Source organism: Brassica napus, chromosome C2 (genome assembly GCF_020379485.1).
Source record: "Brassica napus cultivar Da-Ae chromosome C2, Da-Ae, whole genome shotgun sequence".
Lineage (NCBI taxonomy): Eukaryota > Viridiplantae > Streptophyta > Magnoliopsida > Brassicales > Brassicaceae > Brassica > Brassica napus.
In genome coordinates, this window is record NC_063445.1 from 36,461,792 (window position 1) to 36,477,872 (window position 16,081).

Sequence of the window (16,081 nt, forward strand, 5' to 3'; positions counted from 1 at the left end):
AGCAAATCTTGTCTGACATTCCCCTCTACCAACCTCATTTCTTAGCATAACTAAAAGTGCAGGCTTTACCTTGGGAGTATCGATCACAGGATGCAAGGATTTTCAAACAAGTATATGGATCTGCAGGTAAAAGTTAGTTCATATCTTTTTCCTCTACTAATTTCTCTCTTTAGTCAAAGTCTGCTTTCATTGCAGGATCATTGACCAAGATTGGACAGGCTTCCATGAATCAAGCCTTAATGGTGGTTGCCACCAAGTCCTGTTCATTTCTTTTTGACCTATATCCAAGAATTCATGTGAATCGAACCTTGATGATTGCCGCCACCATGTCCCGTTCGAATTCTTTCTGTTGGAATCCTTATAAAGCAAGCCTTAATGGTTGTAGCCACCAAATCCTATTCGGATTCCACCTAACTAACACCTATTTTATATATATATATATATATATATATATATATATATATATATATATATATATATATATATATATATATATATATTATTTTTTTATTCTTTTTCTTCTTTTTTCTTTGTTTTCTTTCTTTTTTTTCTTTTTTCTTTCCTTCTTTTTTTTTTTTTATAAATATCTCTACCTATAAATCTAGAGTCAAAATAGAGAAAGAAAAGGTGATAAATCTACACAAGGCTTTACCTTACAGACTTGTTTGAAGAATCCGATCTAATGTATACCAAGCCCCAAGACAAGCATTTGTGTCAGGTTTAGTATTGGAGGTCAGCTTTGGTTCCTTCAAACAATCTCATAAAGTGTGAATAGTTGACAGATTGATCCACTTTAGTATATTTAGTAATATCTGCAATCAGTAAGTCTAGAATGGTGCAAAAGAATGGTTAGATAACAAGCAAAAATCTAATAAGTTCATTATCCCCTTCTTGACTCAATAAAACTCTTTTGAAAACATTTTGATAAAACTCATGAACACACTAATATCAGTAAACATCCCCCAAGACTTAAACTATACTATCCCCAATGTAAATTCAGTCGGAGTTATGGTAATAACATAAACATAAGTTCATAATTTAACAAGTAAGAACGATCACCTGCTTGTTGATGTCAGTGTCGATCGACACAATGAAGTGATCGTTGTTTCTGAAGTGTTATCGATTGATGTTGACAAGGTCTCATCGGTCGATGGCTACAGCAATCATTCGACACAATCGAGCGTTGGATCTGAAGTGTTGTCGATCGATGTCGAGCTGGTCTCGTCGGTCGATGTGATGAGCATCGTCTACTCGGATCTGTTTTTTATTTTTTTTTCAAAATAGCTAACTAAAACACAATATTAGTTGAATCTTCCCCAGACTTAAACAACACTGTGACCAGTGTTACACAGTCTAAGATTGGTGGGAAAATAAACCATAAGTACAAAATTTAACAAGGTTTCGCGAGTATACCTGTCATTGATGTGAGTATCGATCAACACAATTAAGTGGTGATCAATACATGTGATGCTCTGTCGATCGATACGCTGGCCAGCCGTCGATCGATGCTGGTTAAGAACTCATGGACCTTGGATCTTTTTTTTTTTACCTACAATAAATATCAAACGAAAATCAGTAATAATCTAAACTAAATTGGATGAAATTACCTAATAGTGGGTTGCCTCCCCCTCAGCGCTTTGTTATAGTCATTTAGCTTGACTTTGGAGATCTGATTTAGTCCGGATGAGAATGAGAACATGCTCCAAAACAAGTCTCAATGTCTAATGCTCTCTGAAGCTTTATCATTCTTGTGTGAAAGCCTCCTCCATAGACTCTTCTCCTTTGTCTATCATCTCAGCAATAAGGAGTGCTCGAAGCTTTGCAAATGGCTGTGAGAAGCATCTGCTGCGCACTCTAGATTTCCTGACACCATCTGAGAAGTGAGGGATTAATGATAGCTGAGAACCTCCCTTGGTCCTTTTCCTCTTCTTCCAATTCCTCCTCTTCTTTCCACCAGTCTTGTCTGATTGCGTGGTGGTTTATCCATTAGAAAGATTTTCACACACATCGAACTCCTTCTACTCTGATATGCGCCCAGTGTCGATCGATGGAGAAGTGGTAGCGTTGATCGATGCCGGCTTTTTGATGTTGTTCGATGGTATCTGGTCGGTGTCGATCGATGCTGCTTCTGCTGGGCCCTTATCGACTTCATCTCTAAATCGCAACCCTCTCTGAGAAGCTTCTACATGCTGATGATCATCAACAACTCAACGTAAGAACTCAGATGCGCACCTTTTTCTGGTGGGATAGGAAATTCAACTTCAAATATTGCGCATGGAACCACAATCATCACAGGGTCATGTATCATCTTCACTCTTTTGTGAAACCTAGCAGCTTCTTTTGTGCATATAAGTGGTCTCAGATGTTTGGAGTCAGCATTGTGTGAAGCCTCGGACTCGTGCACTCTTTCCTCAACTTGTAATCGTGCGGTTCGTCCAACAACGGGTGTCGATCGATGGAATCGGGTAGTTGTCGATCGATGATGGAGTGTGGGTCTAGATCGATGTTATCTGCTGATTGTCGATCGATGATATAGGGTGGGCGTTGATCGATGATGTGGGGTGGTTGTCGATCGATCCCATCAGGTTGTGTCGATCGATGCTAGCCTTTGGTGAAGTTTCCAGATCTCCTCTCGAAGTATACTGATCGTCATCAAGCTTCTTTTGCAAATTATGATCCATATCTTCAAGCCATTCCTCCAGCTCTAAGAAGTCTTCCATAGTGACTTCTCTACTTGAATCCAAGTCTTCAAGCTTTTCTCCATCCTCCAACTCCAAGAATTCTTCTAGCTCCAAGAAATCTTCCATTGTGATTTCTCTGTCTCCATCTGAGGTAGGATCACAGCTTGATATACTTGTGCTCTCCAATGTCGAGTCTGCAATGTCATGTGGACAACTCGATCTTTCATAAATTTCGAATGGTGTCGATCAGAAACAGGAGTCTCCATCGATCGATGCTGGGATTGTCTGGGAGATCGACTCTGAGGTCGTACAGTCGATCGACGTTGAGGTTGTACCGTTGGTCGACATTGAGGTCGTACTGTCGATCGACGTTGCGGCGCTGGTGTCGATCGATGCTGAGGTCGGATAACTAGTCTCAGCTCCTTCTGCTCTGCTCAGCTCTTCAGATCTGTGTTGTTTATTACCCTCTACCATAATGTAGTCGAGCAGCTGTCTCGGAATCTGATCTTCCCTCTTTATCTGCCAACTTTCAACAAGCCTATCCTACTAATCATTCTTCTCCTTTCCTCGAGTTGCTTCAGCATCATCAAGAAATTGGTAAAGGAAGGCTCTTTCAATGTCCTCCCAGCTGGTTAGAGATCCTAGTTGTAGTTGAGTGAACCAGCTGAATGCATCCCCAGAGATAGAATAGGGGAAGATCATGCAAAGCATGTGGTATTAAGAAACTTCATTCTGCTCACTCCTTGACACGAGATCCCCAAGCTCTTCGATGTGGTTTCTGGGATCTTGGTGAGGAAGACCCTGGAAGGGGTCTTGACCTACCCAATCATACCACTCTCGGCTCAGGTCAAAGTCATTCTTCTCAGGAACATCAATCACATCAGAGATCACAGCACCCCGCGCATTAATCAACTGTCATGCGTTGTTGCGAGTGCGACCTTCTTCGTCTCTTACCATGCCATTCTCATCGACCTTAAGTATGAGCACTTCGATCTTCTCTATCTCCCCGAAAGTGGTGTTGTTTCATCGGATGAACAGTGTCGGGATGAACAGTGTTCAGATGAACAGTGCCGGGATAAACAGTGTCACGATGAACACTCCCGCGATGAACAGTGTTGATCGACGCGGGATAAACAGTGTCAATCAAAGAGGAATGAACAGTATCGATCGACACGGATTAACAGTGTCGAGATGAACAGTACCTTGATGAATAGTAATGGGATGCACAGTACCGTGATGAACATTACTGGAGTGAACAGTACCATGGTGAACAGTGTTGTCCGACACAAGCTGAATAGTGTCGTTCGATGCTTGGTTCACGCTGTCGATCGATGGTGTATGGAGGGTGTCGATCGATTCTTCCCTCGTAGACTTACGGATCGTGTGTGAATCAGTAGGCTCCTTCTTTGAAGAACCCATAAATCTTCTCTTCATTGTTGTTCCTGGTACTAAGATGTATGTACCCGAAACATAAGAAAAAAATTTTAATCAGTTTTTTTTTTCGAACAGTTATAAAACCTTGACTAAATCTAACTAAACAAGATCTAATGGCGATCAAAGCTCCCCGGCAACGGCGCCAAATTTGATATCACTCAAATTACCCTAAGGAGTGATTTATACTCTCTCAAATAAGAGGTCGAGTTGTAGTACTTAGGGATCGAATCCACAGGGAGCTAGGGAACTTAATAAATCTAATTAAGTTGATTAAGCTAGGTTGATTTAAGGATTAAATGTAAAGTTGCAAGTTTGTGAGCAAGTTAATTGCTCGATTGATTGATTTCGGGTTTGATGGAAGGATGGTTGATAGATCTAAAGTTTCTATTCAGGTAATCAGGATTATAATACTACAGATGCCTAACAAGTTGCATGCATAATATTGTAGAGCTCAACACTTATAAACGAACCACTAGGCTCTCGCTTTCTAGGTTCGTCTATTGACCAGTGTCGATCGATGATTCTGTTTAAATATCGATCGATACACTATTTCAAAACATCGACCGATTATTCGATTTGAATATCGATCGATGCTCTTGGTCAAGCGTTAATGCAAGGGTTGAATATGCTCACTAAGCTCACTAGATCAGCTCTCACCTTACTCTAGCAAGTCTTAGCTCAATTAGAATGGTTTCATGATGAGACGAAAGCTATCCCTTATATCTAACAATCCTAGGGCAAGTTCTAGGTAGCTAATCTAGAATCAGGAATTAATGACAATCCTAAAGATTAATATCACAACTCAGCAATCTATAGTTGGGGCTAATCCCTTATAACCTATTTGAACCCTAAACCTAACAGGTGGATCTATTCAGACATGAAATTGTCAAAGAAAAACATAGATGAATTGATATAAAAAGCAATAGATAAAACCAAAGGAGTTCCATGAGGACTCTGAAGGAGTTCTTCCGTTCTCTCCTTACTTAGAACAATGAATTAAAGGAAGCTTAGTCGTCAACAATGGCTTAGAAAACACATAAATAGGGTTTTAGGTCGCCAAGGGTATTCTGATAATTTGTGGTTGCGTCTGGGCTTTCAGTACGACCAATGCTGTTTCATCGATCGACAATCCTTCATCTCCTTGACAACTTCCTCTCGCGAGGCAGACTGACCACTATTCAGTAAAACGGGCATAACCTCTACTACAACTAAACTGACCTCAAACCGGTGGCATTGGAAAGATAACTCAAAGCTTTATCTTATGTCAAAATATTGGCTCAATCTAACGGTGGGAAGGGCTCCATCCATAGCTAAACATCTGACGCGTCTGTGCAGTTTTGCACCTCAAAAGACTCCAAAAGACATCAAAATTACCATATTCCTCCAAATTTTCCCTGAACCTGTAAATACTATAAATAGACTCTATATAGTAGTAAATATATATTAAAACCCTTATAGACCATGGCTAAAAGTGGGTAAAATCCATGGCCTATCAATTATTCATAAAGAATATCGGTCGATACACCTTTCAAAGTATCGATCGACAGAACTATCGTTGCGTCGATCGACGCTTCTTCCAGAAAGCTTTACGAACATGTTTGATTTGTGTTCCCTAATCTTCTAGACCAACTCTCGTCTGTATCTGTTTAATTAGATCATACTAGTTTATTTTCAGGTACTGAGTCAAGCAATGGCTTGATCCCAATAAATCCTAAGATCTATGTTTAAAGGGTGATTAATCCTAAACTTAGCTTTAAGAATAACTAGATGAAGAATTATGTTTTAAACACCCTAGCAACAATTTAAGTTAACATTACATGTATCAACCTATTGAGAACCCTAAACCTAACAGCAAGGACTACAAAGACATATTCATGAAACACATAGTTATGATGGTCTGAATAATACTTAGTTAAAGTGAAAAACAAGAGTACGCAATAAAGTAAATGAAAACAAGGGAATTCAAGATCTTCTCTATTTTGCAATTCAGAACTATCTCTCCTATCCTAAGCTCTCTCTCCAATGGTGGTTTGTTGCATCTCTCCAAACTAGGTCACCAAAAGGTCTCTAGGCAAGTCTGCCTCTAAAATGATACAAACCCTAATAATATAGCCTAACATGCGGCCAGGGACTTAGAATATAATTATTGAAACTTTTGTGAAACTTGCAATCTTCTAATTTTGTCATTAACTCTCGGGCGGATTCGCCGTCGATCGATGAGAGGAGATGAAGAGAGGAGAGAAAGAAATCCAAAATTTATAGACTTATACCTTTCAGATCTAAAAGAGGAGTCCGATCTAATGCATACCAAGCCCCAAGACAAGCAGTTAAGTCAAGTTAGGTTGGAGGTCAGCATTGGTTCCTTCAAACATTCTATGCAAGTGTTGTCATAGTTGACAGGTTGATCCACTTTAGCATCTATAGTGCTTTCTGCAGTTAGTTAGTCTAAGAGTGGTGCTATATAGTAGTTAGATAACAAGTAAAAATTTTAAAAAGTTCATTATCCCCTTCTTGACTCGATAAAAAATTTTGAAAACATATTTAAATATGAATCATATAACAAACTATTATCAGTAAATACCTCCCCCATACTTAAATTCACTGTCCCCAGTGATATTCAGTCTAAGATTGGTTAGAGAATAAATCATATGTACTAAGTTAGATATTAGACAAGAGAAAAGCATGTTCGTACCCTTCTGTCTACAATGTCGATCGACATAAACACCTTTTAATCGATCGACATCGACATAAGCCCTACCGTCGATCGACGTAAGCACCTCTTTGTCGATCGACAGCGTAGAGACAGAAAATTTATGTGCTAGCTGCAGCATTTGGGTGTAACTCATCACACTATGAGTATCAATCAACCAAGTTCGCTGTGTTAGACAATCCAAACACATGCAAGATTAGCAAAAGATAAACTCTAGTCATAACATAAGATAATAAATCTGAGAATATATCCTAAAAGTACGAGAAATAAAGGAAAACACAAGTAGATAGGGATAGAGATATGAGGACTAGTCCTCATCACGGGTCTTGTCGCTGGTCTCCTGGGATTTGCCTATGCGCTGGCGTGATGGTCCTGCTGCTGATGGTGAGCTGGATCGCGCACTCCTCCTGCTCGAACAGCGACATCTCGATACTCTAGCCCAGATGGCGATGAGAGCATCGACTACAACGCGCTGTAAATCTCCCTCTGGGTGTGTAGAGATGTCTGGCATACGCGGGAATGGTGGAAGTGCGGCCTCGGGCTGATCCGGCTGAGGTCCTCCAGGGCGCTGGACTGTGTAGCGTCGCGGCATGGTCGATGAGGCACGGAAGAGGCGCAGTTCAGGATGGAACTGGATGTTGGGGAGGCATGAGTTGAAGTCCGTGAGTGCACAAAACGGCAGCTTCCCCAAGCGCGGGCCGTCTGCATGCCTGAAGCTCCAGTAATGGTTATCCTTTAGCCATTGTGCGCTCGTGAGGTGCGCTGCATCCATGTAGACGATCCGGTCTTCCATTGCAGCATCGTCTAACAGGACTCCGCAATGTGTGTAGATCGGGGTAAGTAGACTCCCAACTGTTGGACCCGATTTTGGTCAATACGTTAATGGGCCACGATCAAAGGTGTGGGCCGAAATGGACAGAAGCCCATAGTAAGTAATCGAGCTCGAAAGCGAAGACTTCAAGGTCCCGAAGATCGCGGAGTAGACGGAGATCGCAGAGCAGTTACAAAAGCCACGAGGTCGACTCACTATAAAGGAGGAGGAATGGGAATGAAGGAGGAGACATTGAAAACCCTAGAGAGAGCCACACATTTACATTACTCGAGCCCGTTTAAACCCTGCCCATTTATAGCCATGCCCGTTTAAAGCCCGTGAACACATGCCCGTTTAACCAGCAAACCCATTTAAGCCCGTTAACTGTGAGCCTGTTTGACATGGAGATGCCCATTTAGGCCCGTGAGCCCGTTTATTTATTTTTTTTCCAACTACAGTTTAATTAACTTTTAAGTACAGATTTGTTATTATTTTATTTTTTTTGCCATGTAAATCAGATTTACTAAATGAAACTGTTTTATGTAATTGTTATAAACCAAGTGGTGATCGACCCATATCAGGCTCAAACCGTCCGGCCCATCAGCTATCCATCCGGCCCATTCGTTAATGACTTAGGCGAATAAAATTTTACATTTATCTATACTTGATGTTTATCCTTTTCCATATGTATTTAGGATAAGTACTATTTCCTATTCCTATTAGGAATATGATTTCCTTTTCTCTTATGACGGTCTAAATAAGACGGTCTAATACTGGTATAAATATAGACCTCTGGTCATGAGTAATAACAAGCTTACACGGCATCTCTTTTATAACATGTTATCAGCACGATTGACTCTAACCCTAAGCCCCCACGAAATTCCTTAAACTCAGCCGAATATCACAAAACCCTAATTTCGGCAGAACTTCAAAGAGATTGTTCTCCCAAACCGTGAGGACCCAGACGACGAGCAATATATCAAATTGAAGCTCTTGCCGAGACGAATCAGGCGCTGCAAACCGCTTGTCGATCCGTGGGTATAGTCAGTCAGATAAGGGCCTGCGACCAGTATAGAATTGCCTAAAGGGCTACGGCTAGACTTAGTACATTGGCGCCTAAAGAGGCTAAGTACATTGGTGCCTAAAAAGAACACGCAGGCTTGAAAGACCTAATGCTCTATATCCACCCATAGAAGCCCATTGAGTTTATAAGATATATGATATAAGAATGGTTTCCATATAGAAACAATGGGCAAAGGAAACAAAGAGTGGTCGAAACTATACCTGCATTTTCTACTGATCTAGACTATGCAAAGATCACTATGAAGAGAGGCAAGAGCCATGGTAACCAGATTGGTATACCCCACGAAAATTATACACTATATGGCATGACCGGATTAGCCATCCTGGTCTAAACTTGATGAAAAAGAATGATATTAAAAGGGCACATAGAGTTATCCCATAGTATCTCACGTTGTGTAAAATGTACACAAGAGAAACTCATTAGGCTATAATGTCCCAAGAATCTGCAGATTATAGTATGATCATGAGGGGGAGTGAGGACAAACCCGTGGTCCATGACCATACTATAAACACGGATATAACAGCTTGATAACAACTTGGCCGTACAGGCTATTACCTATAACGTTCAGACTCTAAAGTCTATAAGCTTGGGGACATCACGAGTTTTACATGTATATAAGGTTAATATGCATCAGGCCATATAAGTGAGCATAGATATTCTCATCTCAGAATGAATACGGGTCATAAACCAGACATATACCATCCTAAGAGATTTTGAATAAACCACCACATACATATGTGCCGTCTAGGATGGAACCTCAGAAGAGGATGAGAAAAAGATTGGGAATATATGTTGGATAGGAACATGTCTTTCTCCTACGTTTTTTAAGAGACCTTGTGCCAAATATGGGTGATCAAATTATGGCCAGGTACACGGATCGCATGACTGATGAATCCGACTATCCAACATCAGGGGGAGAAAGAAATAAGCTTGTAAAAAAGAATAAGAGAAATAGAATGGTATTTACCATCATTGTCTTGGCAAGATCCTCGGACTAGAAAATATGATTTAAGACGTCCACGAATGTGATCAAATCGTACAAAAGCTAGCAGAACTAGATGCCAGACACATTGACCCGAAAAGAAAAGAATGACTAAGTCATTCCAGCTTAGCACCACGAATTTGATGTGCCAGACACAATCAAGTTGCTACAGTGTCTATACAAAATAGACCAATAAGTTCCAAAAGATAAGAAACCTCGGAAAGAAATGAAAGGTGCATAGAATGATACAAATCCGAGTTCAAAGGAAACCAGTTCAGATAGAGAGATAAGGTTGGCCAGCTAAACATCTAAGGTACCAAACCATGTAGTTTGGGACGCCAAACTGCAAGGCAGTAAAGGTCCTGGATAATAAGATCTCAAATCTATTAGATCATGTCTGGAACACTATGGAACTACATAAGAGTGTTAACACCAATGATGTATTTACATATAAGAGAGCTCATAATAGAAAGTAGCACTTGAGTTTAAAGATATAAAGCGAGGATCATGAACCCACGTAAGAGTACTCATAAAGAACAAAGATCAGATTAAAAGAAAACGTGAGGTTTAAAGAGTTTAAAGAAGAGATGGGCGTATTGGCCAAATATATAGAAACGCCATCTGATGATATAGACCAGTGGATAAATGGGTCTTGTGAGGGAAAGAAAATCATGAGATGTGGAACGTGACCAAGTAGTCAAGAGGTCGTTCACATTACTACTTACAGCATTCAAAGAATGGCTTGTTACACAAGGATACTCATAGAGACCAAAGGAACATATTATAAGGAAATATGCTCCTATGTGGTGGATGCTACTACACAAACTCGAAATTGATGAAGTATGGAAACAAAAGAAATAATGATGTGGTAAGAAGTATATTGATCACTGGATAAAGAAAATAAAGGTACCAGAAAGATGAGAAAAGAAGTTCTCAAAGAGCAGCATTGTTCCTAAGCTGTTCATGGACTGAAGCAAAAGCAGCTGCATTGAATATGATAAGACTAAGTAAAACTTAGTGAAGGAGTTCGATAAAGAACAATCCAAATCAGTCCATATATTCTTATAAAATAAATCCCTTGTGTTTATAATAAATCAGCACTGCAAGTAGGTCATGAGATGCCATCAAAGAAAGTGTGCACTGCGATGTTTTTCAAGTAATAAGATTACAGTATGAGACTGCAATGTAAGCACAAGCCATTATGTTTATATCAGTGGATAAAAGGAAACCATAATGGTCTAAGAGAGTGACCAGAAGTATGTCTGGTCGAGGTCAAATGGATATGGCATTGTTGAAGGCAAGAAAGATCGATAACCATGTATAAAGGTCCTTGAGTGTATTTGACTGCAGATCCATAGTTTGATGAGATTATAAAACTCATTGCAGCAATGATTAATGATATGACCTTAGACACTCATGGGGTATGGACGAGTATAGACAAGGTCTATAACTCAACATGGATCGACCAATGAAGAAAGATCGGATATAATAGATAAGCCATTAGCACATACGGGTGATGTATGTCCGAATGGACGAAGGCATGTCCGTGAGAAGCCAAGTGATTCGTATGTGTTTGGGTCGATGACTCAATATATATATTAAAGTGTCCACGGTATGGCAAAGCCATGTGACTAGAGGATCCGTGGGACATGAGAGGACTTGCGAGTAAAGTTTGATCGCAGATTAGAGGTCCATCCGAGTACTGGTCGAGTGCCATCCGTCCGACCAGGACATAGAGTGGTCAGCTGCAAAGATGTACGTCTTGATCATGTCTTAATGAAGTTCCAGAAGATATGAGAGTTACAAGATAACTCAAGTTACAATTTGGCAAGAGCTATTCCTACATCAATGTTCAAGAAGCTCAAAGGACTACAAGTTCAGTCATATGATATGTCAGCCGACTTCTTCACCATGTCTACACCAACCACACGTCCATGAAATTTATCTATAAGTTTAAGACGTGCCAATTAAAGGACCAGTTCAAGACTTGGCGCCCATGAAGCTAAACTATCAAATTGTCCATGCGCCAACTTGAAGAACATACACGGGGGTACAAGTCAGGAGGACTTCATGTGTTGTACTCTTTTTCCTTATCCATGGTTTTGTCCAACTGGATTTTCCTAGAAATGTTTTAATGAGGCAACATTAAGCATGTTACAACCCTGAACCGGATGTGTCGATCAAGGGGGAGTGTTATAAACCAAGTGGTGATCGACCCATATCAGGCTCAAACCGTCCGGCTCATTAGCTATCCATCCGGCCCATTAGCTAATGACTTAGGCGAATGAGAGTTTACATTTATCTATACTTGATGTTTATCCTTTTCCATATGTATGTAGGATAAGTACTATTTCTTATTCCTATTAGGAATATGATTTTCTTTTCTCTTATGACGGTCTAAATAAGACGGTCTAATACTTGTATAAATATAGACCTCTGGTCATGAGTAATAATAAGCTTACACAACATCTCTTTTATAACAGTAATGACTTTATCCCTGTTTTAATTATTTATTTTATGTAATGTTATTGTGAGTTTTGTATGAATCCTTTGCTTTGCTAGTTGCTTTACTTTCAAGTTCAGAGAATAATTACGATCACCTATAAAGCTTTTGATGTACAAATACAATTGAATTTTAGAATTACAGTAGCTTAAGATACTAGAAGCATTTTTTCTTCATCACCAAATTAAAAGATTTGGCTAAACCCGAGAATAAGACATCAGATTTAACTTGGTAACACAATGGATAAGAGAATATAGTTCATGTAAAGAAGCAAACACCAAGACTACACCATAGAGAATCTTCAAATACATAAAATCTGAAACTTAGAAAGTGAAAGACTACACCATAGAGAATCTGAAAATACATAAAGTTTACTTCATAAAAAAAACTGAACCATAGAAAAACAAGATAGAAACCAACTTCATCCTCCTCCTTTAATCTCAAACCAACCCCTTTCTCCATCTTGTTATCTGAAAATGAACTTGACGACTTGAAGACTAACTACACATTGCAGGAAATCAAACAACTCACTTGAAGACTTGAAGTAATAGGATTGAGGACGCTCACAGGCTCACAGCACAGACGCTCACAGGCTCACTGCTCACAGCACAGACGCTCACAAGTTCACAGTAAAACCGAACCCTTGAACCAAAGCAGCCTGCAACCCAGAATCAAAATCAGGAAAAGCTGAAAAGACAGAACATGAAAGTAATGAAGCAATTAGATGTTGACCTTCTCTTAGTGAAGAAAACGAAGAGACCTACAAGATTGTTGTTTCTCAATTTCGATCATGTCATGTTTCTCAGCTACATCGACAGAGAAAAAAATTACGGCAGAGAGATTCTAATTTTTGAGATCAAGAAAAAACCTAAGTTAATATGACGTCGTTTCACATATTCTGAAAAGAAAAAATAAATAAATGTGCACCCTTTTGTTCGCGGGTAAACCCATTTAATAAACCCCATTTAATGGGCCGACCCTATGTGAACCCGTTAAGTCTTTACATACAAATAAACAGGTACGGGTTCTATCCGTTTAAACACCGCCCGTCAAGCCCGCGGGCTTCTGGCCTGTTTAAACATCCATATTTACATTGACCTTGTTGTCATCCCAATCTTAGATTTTTTCTTTACAGATCTCGTTTGTATTACTCGGTCTAGTTCAACTCATTGTATTCGATCTTATTCATAAATAAAGTCCATTTTTACCTACTGGAAACTGTTCAACATCGTTGTATTCTAAAGATATCGTTGCCTACATCATTTGTCTTCCCTAGATCAAACCCCGATCACTATCAAATACTTAGTGTAGGTTTTAGGTTCTACATTTTGGCGCCGGCTGTGGGGAAGATAACCGAAAAACATATTTGCTAAGAAACCGATCTAAGTTTCCTAAGCACGAATAAGGATCCCAACCAAACCGTCGGAACCACACCCTCAAGAGTCAACGACGTCGATCCTATCGGATCCGACTCGGGGACCGAAACCACACCAAATGGGTTAACGGGAGCCAATGACGCAACCAGAACAACCCAGACGCAACGAATCCCTCCGATCGGGACTTCAAGTCAAGATTGATCTCTTCCGATCAATCAGACATCGATCCCAGAACGAGTCTGACCTTGAGTCTAGAACCGTCCCGGGGACAGACAATCCGCTCATGACTAGACCCGATCTCAATCCAGACCAATATCGCCGACCCTTCTAGCACAAACTTGAGAAGAAGTGACCGAACTTCGAGGAATTGTCTCGTCTCTAATCGACGAAATTCGTAACCAAAGGATCGCCAATCAAACCATCGCTAATCGACTAGACCAGGCTGAGAGGGAACTCGCAGAGTATCGAGCTGCAAACGTTCGAGAAAGAAATCAAACGTCCCTCAATCCGTTAAAAGAGACGTCGAACCTCCAAAACACCGGTCTGTTCGGCACTCCAGAGATCCCAAGCGCTTGATCCAGACGCTACACGGGAGAAAACTCACAACGACCCCGTCCACAGGGAATGACCCACTGAAGCTTAAGCTACAGTGGATTGGACGAAATCGACACTGGGCTCCAACGCCCACGAAGCAATCCGGTCCAATTCCAGAACGGATCAACGGAAAGGCAGGGGGAACCAAGAACACGGATACCGCCACCAAACCATTCGATCCCCGAAAATCAAACTCCATCTGCCGCGAGGACCTTCCACCAAGCGGGATGCGATAACTCAACAGAACAAGCTCGGAGGCACGATCTTCGCGGTCCCGTCAATATCGAATTCCAAAGGAAAGACCTAGGGATCCCGATTAAAACCGGAGCGTTTCAGAATTATATCGAGAGGAACGATGCCGAGCTCAAAAGGATACATGCGACCGTACATATGGCAACGAGCTCCGCCCCAGATATCGACATGGTCATCGAGGAGACCAGAAGGACCCCATTTACAAACAGAATCACCAGCGTAAGGCTGCATCATGTTGGGAAATTAAAATTCCCCGAATATGCAGGAAACACAGACCCAAAGACCCACGTACGAGCCTTTCGTCTAGCAATATCAAGAGCACACCTCACTGACAACGAAAAAGAGGCCGGTTACTGTCGCTTCTTCGCCGAGAACCTCACGGGGGCCGCCCTCGAATGGTTCGCTGGACTAGAAGAAAACTCGATTGATAATTTCACTCAGTATGTATCTACGTTCCTCAAACAGTATTCAGTCTTCATAGAGACAAGAGTTACAGAGGCAGACCTTTGGAATCTCAAGCAAGCACCTTTCGAGCCGTTGAGAGCGTACATAAACAAGTTCCGAGAAATCAAGGCTAATATTTCGCATCCGAACGAGGTCGTCGCCCTAGCGGCATTGAAGAATGGCGTATGGTTCTCATCTAAATTCAGGGTAGAACTAGCAGTACGAGCACCAATCTCGTTGGATGACGCCCTACACCAAGCCTCTTACTTTGCCACACACGAAGAGGAGGTCGCAGCCTTAAAAGAACAGTATCACGCGAACAAGAATAATGCAACTAAAAAGCCTACTGCTCCTAAGGAGCCAGCGACCAAAGGACAACATTCCTATGCAATAAACAACTCACCACAAAATTCTTTGACATACGACCTCAGCAAATATTGCTCTTTCCATGACCGCAAAGGCCATTCGACCGAAGAATGTCGATCCGCGCTTCACAGTCAGAATGAAAATAAGAAAACCACTGAAGAAACCGGAGAGGAAGAGGAAGAACCAGTGACTCCAAAATCCAACCGAAAGGCCAAAGTCTCGAAAAACAAAAGAGGCAGGGAGACCGAGCAGGAATCACCGAGCTCTCCCCCCCCAGCTCCGAAGAAAAGAGTCGACATGATTTCGTGGGGGCCAAGCAACAACGCGACCGACAAAATCAAGAGCTAGACCAAAGGGAAAATACGCTTCGAAATCACGGTAGCGAACCGCACATTGGAAACCCCCGATGAAGCTACTCTTCCTCCCAGTATATATCAGTACAACCGAAACATAAAGTCTCCTTCCGGAAAAATCCCCAACTTCAAGCGAAAGAACAAAATGACCAAAATTCGCGAGCTACTGGAAAAACCGATTACCCTACAGATTCAGAAAAAATACAGAATGAAGACCCTTAATCGCAATCTGTCTGGGGGGCAGAGACACTACCGACCAGCACAGACTAAGAGATGGAATTTTCCGTCCCACGACAAAGGTTAAAAACGAATCGACTTCATTTACGGAGGCTCCAAGTTCTGCAGTTCAGTCAACTCAATCAAAGCGTACCAACGGAGAGCTGAAAACAACGTAGGAGTGAGAGAGCCCCAATTAGGTCCCGAACATGAAATCACCTTTGACGAAAACGAGACCGCAAGTCTTGATAAACCACACGATGACGCACTCGTGA

The 16,081-nt window shown here is 41.2% G+C and overlaps 1 protein-coding gene and 1 long non-coding RNA gene across 2 annotated transcripts; one reads left to right on the forward strand and one right to left on the reverse strand.

Annotated features, from left to right (window-relative positions):
- Window positions 1-12,449: 12,449 nt before the first annotated feature.
- LOC106374678 lies at window positions 12,450-13,523 on the reverse strand. The gene is made up of 2 exons (XR_001275034.3): window positions 12,938-13,523; window positions 12,450-12,863 (listed from the first exon to the last, which is right to left on the reverse strand). It is a non-coding gene; the product is annotated as an uncharacterized LOC106374678 (long non-coding RNA).
- A 1,042-nt stretch (window positions 13,524-14,565) lies between these two features.
- Window positions 14,566-15,585, forward strand: LOC111201749. The gene has a single exon (XM_022694043.1). The coding sequence runs from the start codon at window positions 14,566-14,568 to the stop codon at window positions 15,583-15,585; it is 1,020 nt and encodes a 339-aa protein (XP_022549764.1).
- Window positions 15,586-16,081: the final 496 nt, after the last annotated feature.